Raw genomic sequence first — 9,651 nt, forward strand, 5'->3', positions numbered from 1 at the left:
AAAAGAACGCTGTAGCTACTTTTTATTTTTTAGATGACAGACGGTAACATCATTTGTAAGTCTCAGTTTCAGTAACGAATAATAAATTATTACTATTAAAAAATTTTAAATGATATGATGCAATTATGCAGCATAATTACCTCTCATGCGATTATTTAAAAAATCTGATAATTTAATTTGAATTAATTTCAAAAGATTAAATTTAATCTATTTGATCTTGTGTAAGCCCGTTTAACAGACGATGACAATTTCGCGTTGCAAGTCACGGGGAGGTTGCGCCATAATCGGATGTCGTGCAAAACATACCTATTACGAATGGATACAATCATAGAGTGTACCCACGACCCACGTGTACGTATATTATTTTTGGACCTTCTTAATGGGTCTATCAAAAATTATATATTGTCAATTTAGCAATTATTTTAAGTAAATTTTTGTTCATTAAAGTTAAATTTTAATGTCTTAATTTCCCTCATTAATATGTTGAATAAATTTGTATCATTTAACAAAACCAGTTTAACCAAACAGCTATAATCTATTGAGCTGATCATAAATTTCCAAATAACTTGCTAGCTTATACTTGGAAGTTATAATTTCTAACTAGTTTTATCAAATAAAATAAAATAAAAGTTTATTAAAAACCGTAAAACATTATAACATTAGACGATATAATTTGTAATGAAGTTTTTTATTTATAATTTTTTTTATTATGAGCCATTTGATACATATTGGAAAAAATTAATTATTTTTTAATGCAAATACTAACCACGTTTTAGGCGTGGGATAAAGCATATAATGATAGTGAAATTTTAATAAAGAAATATTATTTATTAAATTTTTGGCATAATAAAGATTTTTTTCAACAATAGTTTAGTACCTGGTCGTTTAAACTTGTCTTTGAAAGTAAGATTAACAAATTTTTTTAATTACAGTGTAACAGCAAAGATATTGTGTTTATGAGCTCTTACGTAATAAATTAGACCAAAATTCGATCATTAAATCTAAATATCATCTTTTATGTTTAAAAAATTGTATTTGTTTGGATAAAATTAGCAATAACATATTAGCTCGTTATAAGGGTTGCACCTCGCTATCCACACTTACAATGAGTAGTGTGGGGCTGCCATCTGACTTGTTCTTTTTACAATTTTATGCGCGATTGATTTATTGAGTATCTAAAATAGAATGTCGATCGATTTTTGCTGATTCTAAGTGCATTCCTTACAAATTTAAAGCCATGAATTGTAACTTATTAAATGTATCAATAAAGCACAAGCAAAGCCTAATAGGAACATTTTGTTTGGTTCTTGACAAAATTCATATAACTGTTTGGCTCAAATTGAGCCATAAAAAGAATCACAGAACAGTATATTAGCATTGGGGTTTCCAACAACGTGGCTCGTTGAAATGCAACACATCACAATGTATAATTCTGATTACGCTCCTTTAAACAGAGATTAAGAATATAAAAAATAACAATGGGGGAGAGAAGGGGGTATAGAAATGGTGTTGGGAAGCACGCGCAGTTTGAGGAGAGTGACGTAGTAGAAGGGAGTCATAAATACGAGGTACAGCGTAGGAAGGGCATTGGTCGCTTGGCGAACGAAAGAGGCAAAGGTGGCCCTCTTCCCGTACTCTTGGATTGGACTTTTCTGGAAAGAGTTTCCTTTTACTTCTATTATTCTCATTTCCTTTTTCTGATGCCAAACACAGTCCCCCTCTCTCTCTCTCTCTCTCTCTCTGTCGCTCGCTCGCTCGCTCGCTCAAACACTGCCGTGGTCTCGAGTCACAATAATAAATATTCCACCTTCTTCCCAAAATACCCCTCATCACCCCCCCTAATTACTTTCCTCTTTTGACCCCCTGTGGCATCCCACATGGTAAAACTTAGTCATAATCCTAAAAAGATAAAACTCGTTGGAGGCGTGGATTGAGGTGGCTCCTAAGTTATGACGGGAATCATTAACGATTAGAAGCTAACAAAAGGTAATTTTGAGTAATTATCTTTCTTTTGGACTCCTTGCGCTGTCTATTTCCATTACTGCGTAATTTGGAGCCAGGGAGAAGGACAGCCCAAGATGCTTTTTCGATTTGGTTAACGTGGGAAAGTCGTTTAAGAAAGAGATGGTTCTTTCTTTCCCTATTTTTACCACTTGCATTTTAATTCATTCAATAATCATATCAAAATGGAAATAAGTAACAGTACACTCATCTAAAAAAACTACTATATATAAGGACTTTCCCCCGCGAGAAGCAAAACAAAAATAGATACATAGAAATTATAATATTAGTTTTTTCAGTGAGAGAAACAAGTTGTGAGAGAGTGGAGAGGAGATTGGTGCTTAGGAGAAGGTTTGATGCTTTCGGCTAAGCTTGCTGAAACTGGCCTCGTCTATGCTGTATTGGGCAGTTAAGGGAATACAAAGATCTTTGAACATCTCCTACTTTATTACCTTTTTGCAACACCTACCCTCTTTCTCTCTCACACTCGTCGTAGGTTTGATTTTTCTTTCTTCTCTCAGTTTCACAATACTCCACCTCCTTCCACCATTATTTTATTATTCTCAAACAAGAGAGAGAAGAGAGAAAGGCTAGCAGAACGGGGAACAAGACAGAGCCCAACACACACACTCTCAGTTAACAATTTTTCATTTTTCTTTTACACCAGAGTGGGAATCACTGAATCAGAAATCTGGGTTGTATACTTGCCTCTCTCTTTTTTGCTGGTTAATGTGTGTGTACAAAGACCAACTAGCTCTGCAGCTATCTGAGTGAGAAGGGAAGGGAAAAACATCTGGGTCTTGTTAAGCAAAGGAAGTGAAGAATGTGGGATCTGAATGACTCCCCCGATCAGAGAAAGGACTACGAATCAGAAGGGTGTTCTTCTCTAAAGGAAGGAGATGATGATAAAGGCAAGAGGGTTGGATCTGTTTCCAATTCAAGCTCCTCTGCAGTGGTCATCGAGGATGGATCGGAAGAAGAAGACGGTGACAGGGGTGGAAGCAGAACGTTCAAGAAAAAGAGTAGCAAGATATTCGGGTTCTCAGTGACCCATCATGACAGTGACCGCCCACCCGTGACCGTGACCCGCCAGTTTTTTCCGGTGGAAGATTCCGATGTGGCTCTCCCCTCCGGCGGCGGAGGAACCTCGAATTCCTTCCCTCGCGCTCACTGGGTAGGCGTCAAATTTTGTCAATCAGAAACTCTCGGCGCCGGAAAATCCGTGGAAGTGTCGCAGCCTATGAAGAAGAGTCGGCGAGGACCAAGGTCACGGAGCTCACAGTATAGGGGAGTTACCTTTTACAGAAGAACAGGTCGATGGGAGTCTCATATATGGTTAGTGCTTTATGCTTTCCATTCCATAATTTTATTCTATTTTATAATTTCTCGACACTTAAAAATTTTGGTTGTGTTTGTCCTTGATGCTGCAGGGATTGTGGAAAACAAGTGTATCTGGGTAAGTGTTACGACTAAAACGATTGCATATGTGGTAGTACTAGACTTATATATTTTTAATTTATTTAATAATAAATTTTGTTGTGAATACGATTTGGGAGCAGACAAGTGAGTATTGTGGGAAGTTTTTAGGGATGACTGACGAGATGGTTTTGTCTGGGTAAATTTGTGTAGGTGGATTTGACACAGCACATGCAGCTGCTCGGTGAGCACTTGCTCCCTTCCTACCTCTTCTTTACACAGCTTGTAATATAACTTTTCTATATCCAATCCTGCTAATATTTCTTTTATATGCTTCTAATTAATATCAATAATATGTATGTATTCCCCTTCCCCAGTGCATATGATAGAGCCGCAATTAAGTTCCGAGGAGTGGAGGCAGACATCAATTTCAATATAGAAGACTATGAAGATGATTTGAAGCAGGTGAGTCATGAGAGAGAGGGAGATTCTGTAGAAAGGCATTTATCTTATCTCCAATAGTTCTGTGATACCCTTATCTTATCTCCTACGGTTCTTAATTAACTTTTCTATCTTCAATTGTTATCGTGATTTGGCTAATTTATTTTGTGTTAAAAGATGAGCAATCTAACCAAGGAAGAGTTTGTGCACGTACTTCGCCGACAAAGCACTGGATTTCCTAGGGGAAGCTCCAAATATAGAGGTGTAACTTTGCACAAGTGTGGAAGATGGGAGGCTCGGATGGGCCAATTTTTAGGCAAAAAGTAGGACTTCATCTTATACTATTTATATACATACATCATGTTGTTCGTGTGAATGCTTGTTCGTGCCTGTGCCGTAACAAAATTAATAGTGTTAATTTCATTTGATTCACCAGATACGTTTATCTGGGTCTGTTTGACACCGAGATTGAAGCTGCCAGGTAGGCTGATATTTACCCCTTTCAATTTCAAGATTCCCCACCTTGTAGAAAGTATCCCGCATGCTAGGGTTTTGAAATTTTTGGCACTTTTCTTTGTATAGGGCATATGACAAAGCAGCAATAAAATGCAACGGCAAAGAGGCCGTCACCAATTTTGATCCCAGCATATACGACAAGGAGCTTAACTCGGGTAATTAAGAAATTAAAAGTTTTATGCGCTCACTGCTCATGTTCCATTATCAAAATTTTTATATTTTATTATTCACATTCACCAGACATAATTAGTTAAATGTATTATTGGGTGGCAGAATCCTCAGGTGTAGCTGCAGATCACAATCTGGATTTGAGTTTGGGCAATTCGAGCTCTAAGCATAGCAGTAGTCAAGCATTGGGAAATCAACCCCCAAATTCTTCAACCGATCAGCATATGGCACTCGAATCTAATTGGCGGAATGGGGGAAGCAAGCCTAAGGTTCATGTAATATTACATAAAATTAAAATTCGTTATTTATTATCTCATTAACTTGTTTTGTTTATTTTACCTGAATCACCCTTTTGGCTATTTGATTCAGCTGGTGAACATACTACCGAAACCATGTGGTAGAAGCAACATGGAAGCATATGCAAGAGATGGTCAGGGGGAAAGTGAAGCCTTGCGGTTGCTTAGCCAAACTCGCCTTCATTCTCCACCCACTAATGAAATGCATAGATATGGTCCGTATAGGTCGCCAGCAGAGCCTCCTCAAATGCCTCAGAATTTTGTAAATCTTCACCCACCAAATTTTCATGTGGGTACCTCCTCAATTTATCATGCATTGAATATAAATGAACTAGAGAGGAATAGGGAAGCACCCATTTATTAGTATCCAGGTGGATCGATGGAGGTTAATTATTAATTGTTTCGATTTTCCGAATATGCAGGTTTCCAGCAGCAGCAACGGAGGCCGTATTGGAAGTGATCTTTCATTGTCAATGTCGGAGCAACAATGGCAACCGGGGCCTCCACATTTGTTAGCAACTGCTGCAGCATCATCAGGATTCCCACCGCAGATTAGACCCTCGCAAGGTTGGCTGCAGAAAAATGGGTTCCACACTCTCATGAGACCTTCGTGACCCTTGAGAATATATTGTTACCAATAATTCTTCTTATTATCTTCTGTGAGCATTTGCAAATGGATGCAGTTTAGATTATTGTTTTATGTCCAACCTCCTCTCTTTTAGGAAAAGCCATACAAAACCGTAACTTTACTATTGAGGTGAAAGAGTGGATAAAAGAAAAGAAAAGGGAAAGCCAAATTGGGAACTCACTGGTCTTTGCTTGGTCTGGGTCAGTCAAACTAACAAACGGACGAAATCTTTAACTAGATACTAGATATTCTGGGCTCTGACTAAAATTTCTGATGTTATATAACTATGATTTACTGCATTTCTGCACTATTATATTTATGACAGCACCTATTCGTTTCTTAATTTGGGATGTATTGCTATCGCATACACATGGTTGTCAATTTGTTCCTTATTTCTGCTCGGATCGGGATTGGCCTTGAAAACTTTGCCAAGGAAAGATGCTAGCTTTGGTTCCTTAATAGGGTAAATGCAGGATTGCTTAGCTTGACAAAAAACATTGGGGCAAATATTAATATGTACTAGTAGCTAGGCTTAAGCGAGGTGAGGAAAAAAGAAGGGGGGGGGGGGGGAAATTACTCGAGATAAGGGAGAGACAGAGATGCAAAGTGGGTTATTTTCTGGTGTCTCGGAAATATAACCGGATGGCGATGAATAGTCTCTATCAACGGTGTCCTTTGAATCAGTTCTCTTGGCCAAAAGCAGTCAGACAAAGGCTATAATGACGAGAGGGACCTATCATTGGTCGTCTAAAGCTTCAAAAGGACACTGATGCATTGTGAGAGAGAGAAGGAAGCGACCAAAAGGGTATAAATGGTGAAGGGGCTGGCTTGCTTGGGGGTTTAAGGCCCTTGTCAGTTTTAACTTTTACGAGAAAGAAAAATAAGTACGTGCTATTAACTATGTTAATTAACAGGGGAAACAGGAGTTGGGTCATTTATTTATGGGATGTACCTTTATGGGAGCAGAGTAGAGGAGAGTAGTAATTGGTTAGAGGATTGGTTGGGTTCAATGATTCCACACTTGTGAGTGTTGGAGGGAACAGCATCTGAATCGGTAATGAACCAGCGACTCGGTATTTTATGCTAAAGCTTCGTTGTTTGGATCTTACATGAGTGCTGGTTAAAAAATGTTCTTTCTTTAACGAGTGGATGGGTTTTATTTTAAAAGATTATGTAATGTTTACTTGCGATTTAAATAGAAATATGCAGCGTAACACCTTTTATTTGACGAATCAAATCCTAAACTTTGTTATCTCGTTGGTTGCTATAATCCTAGTATAATGTAAGAATAATCAGGAAACCCATTTTTTTTATGCCCAGGTTGGGTAAATGAATAGAAAAATGTGAAACATGCGCGCGGTTTCATCATCACGAGCGTCATCGCGTAGATATTTTGGGAAAAGTGGGCCCGAAGCAATGCCATTTATAGAATTGAAATAACACGTTGAATTTTTTATTATTTTTTGTGGAACGTGTTGAAGATTTTATGCTACATTTTTGCCACCAGAATAATTGGAGAAGAAAAAAAAAAGGGGGATGAGCAATGTTGATGAATAGGTTATTAAACATTATTTGGCCATTTTGGTGATGATAAGGAAAGCGATATTCTCAATTAAACAGTAATTGCTTTGTTTTTGTAGCTCATCTTCTAAAAGAAGCCATATTAGTAAGCAAGTATATGATCGTATTTGATGAAGTCAAGAGTGGTCCAAAATTGATGCCAGGGACCTTGATTCTAAAGGAAAGAAAGAAAACAAAGCTCCTAAATTGCAGAACGGAGTACAAAGTGGGACTATGTTATTCACTGCTCAGTAGGTTAAAAGCTCTCCCCCCCTCTCTACAATACTTTTACTTTGCATCGGATCTACGAGACACTGCAACGTCCAGAGAGATTCATTTCCCTTCCTCTCTCCCTCTCTAACTCCCCTCACCTCTAGGATGCACAAAGTTTAAGACAATAGAGAGGGGATGTAAGAAAAATAAATAACAGCATGGTTTAATGGTTACGCAAAGCTGAAGACAAACTCTGTCGATATAGCATAAAGAATTAGGACCAAAAGGAGTAAAGTAATCTAGCGGAAGGGTACGTTGGTTTGAGGCCACCTTTATTTATTTTAAAAGATAAGAGTTTCTATATATGGGATTTCTTGAACGGTTGGAAAATTATGGGCACTAGTTGAGTTTTTCAAAATAAAAAGAAAATAATTTTGATATAATATGTGATAATAGAAGATTAAAAATATATAGGGAAAGGTGATGGTGACTGGGAGTGAGACTGGCACTTGGGTGAGGAGGCATTGGTCCTATGATGCAAATTGTGCCCTCAATTGATAGATCGCTATCATCATTCACTCAGACAAACTACTCTTTTGGTTTCCCTTTCTGGGACTCTCTCTCCCAATCCAAGCCTCACTTTAATTACACCCACTACACTATGTGGTTGCCTCTGCCACTCTGTAACGTTGCATATATACACTTTCCTTTTCTGGTATGTTTTGGCGTTTGATATTGTATCCAACTGCATCTCATTGCATTTTTCGCGTAGATTTATATCTTAATTCTGAGTTGTAGATCCTCTACCCATGTGCATCTTCACCCCACTCTTCCCTCACTTCATCTCTGATTTTTTGTTTCGTTCCTTCTTCTTCTGTTTTAACTCTCCTCGGTAATTTTATGATGCTCCCTGTGGTTAATGTTTATATCATTATTGTTATTGTTAGTCACTTCCTTTAACTCCCCACCAGCAATTAATTAAGACGTGAGGTTATCATTGTATGTGCTGTGTTACTGTTTTGGTTTCATCATCATCATTTTTAATTAAAACAAAACACACACGTATTTAAGAGAATATATATATATATATATATTTTTAAGAGAATGTATATAGTTCATTTTAATAGAAAATATGCCCTAAACTTTGTTTCAGCAGTATATAGTTATACTTGTACACACTCGTTTCAGTACAAAAATTTGTTCAATTTGATTACAAAAATTAACACTTATTTCAAAATACACGATAAATGCAAATTTATAATCAATGAAATTTTAGTAAAAATTATAAAATATTGTGTAATATAATGCATTAATAATATTAAATACTATAATGTTTAATAAAAAATTATTAATTTATTATTATGTATTTTTTAGTACACATTAAATTAAAATTGAGATATACATAATTTGTATTTTTTAATAAATGTTAAATAATAATAAATAGTGTATAAAAAAATAAATTACTAACATTTTAAATTTTTTATAAAAAATAAAGTCTATGTTATGAATGAAATTATATTTTTTTCATAATATAAAATTTAATAAATAATTCATCACATTCTTTTATTTTAATCTATAACATGTTCTTTTAAAACACACACAATTATACATATATACATTATATATATTACACGATTTAATAATTAAAATAATAAAACTTAAATTATAACAGATTATTAAAAGCGACATTTTACGCTAATTAAGTATTGAAATATAATAACAGACGAGCATGTAAATATTAAAACGCAGGTACATTTTTGTTTTCGCTTCTTTTTTTTCTCTCAAAAGTCTCTATCATAATCAATTTTAGAAAGGGTATAGGAGGGAAAAAATTAAAAAAATTAAAAAAAAATAAACCATAAAGTCATTGATGACAAAGACAAAGAAAACGACAAAAATAATTGGTGAGAATTTGCTGTTTCAAAAATAATTGTGTAGGACTACACATTCTATAGTTTCTTCCTCGACAGTGTATAGTGCTTTGTTACACAAAATTATATTGATATATCATTTTATGTAACGAGAAAGAGTTGGTGTGAATTTCATGCATTTGTACTCAAGATTAAATTGATTGATGTGTTTTGGAAGAAAAAAAACATAAACCATTAGCAATTGATTTTGTAAGAAAATATATATAAATTAATTAAAATATACTAATAATATAAATATTTTTAAATTATCATTATTCAATCATGAATAATGCATCTTTGAGGATTATTAACTTTTACAATAATTATTTTACATGTCATATTTATATAGTTTATAATTAGTTAATAATGTAAATTTGACTTAAATGTTTTTTTAGTCTTTATATTTTATTTTAATTCATGTATTATTATTTTTAATCTCTCTACTTATATGATGAATTAAAATTTAACATTTGACATTTATTTAGTAGATTAAATCAACAAT

The 9,651-nt window shown here is 35.1% G+C and overlaps 1 protein-coding gene across 3 annotated transcripts; it reads left to right on the forward strand.

Annotated features, from left to right (window-relative positions):
- Positions 1-2,255: 2,255 nt before the first annotated feature.
- LOC113868982 (floral homeotic protein APETALA 2) lies at positions 2,256-6,693 on the forward strand. 3 transcript variants are annotated; one of them, XM_027505034.1, is made up of 10 exons: positions 2,256-3,336; positions 3,432-3,457; positions 3,631-3,661; positions 3,795-3,882; positions 4,036-4,181; positions 4,295-4,339; positions 4,441-4,529; positions 4,648-4,811; positions 4,912-5,127; positions 5,261-6,693. In XM_027505034.1, the coding sequence occupies exons 1-10, from the start codon at positions 2,825-2,827 to the stop codon at positions 5,450-5,452; spliced, it is 1,509 nt and encodes a 502-aa protein (XP_027360835.1). In that variant the 5' UTR covers positions 2,256-2,824; the 3' UTR covers positions 5,453-6,693. The 3 variants fall into 3 exon arrangements, with proteins under 3 accessions (XP_027360835.1, XP_027360834.1, XP_027360836.1); XM_027505033.1 differs by having other exon boundaries at positions 4,648-4,817; positions 5,261-6,464; XM_027505035.1 differs by having other exon boundaries at positions 2,277-3,336; positions 4,648-4,817; positions 4,912-5,100; positions 5,261-6,465.
- Positions 6,694-9,651: the final 2,958 nt, after the last annotated feature.

This window comes from Abrus precatorius, unplaced genomic scaffold (genome assembly GCF_003935025.1).
Source record: "Abrus precatorius isolate BTA unplaced genomic scaffold, Abrus_2018 Scaffold6, whole genome shotgun sequence".
Classification (NCBI taxonomy): domain Eukaryota; kingdom Viridiplantae; phylum Streptophyta; class Magnoliopsida; order Fabales; family Fabaceae; genus Abrus; species Abrus precatorius.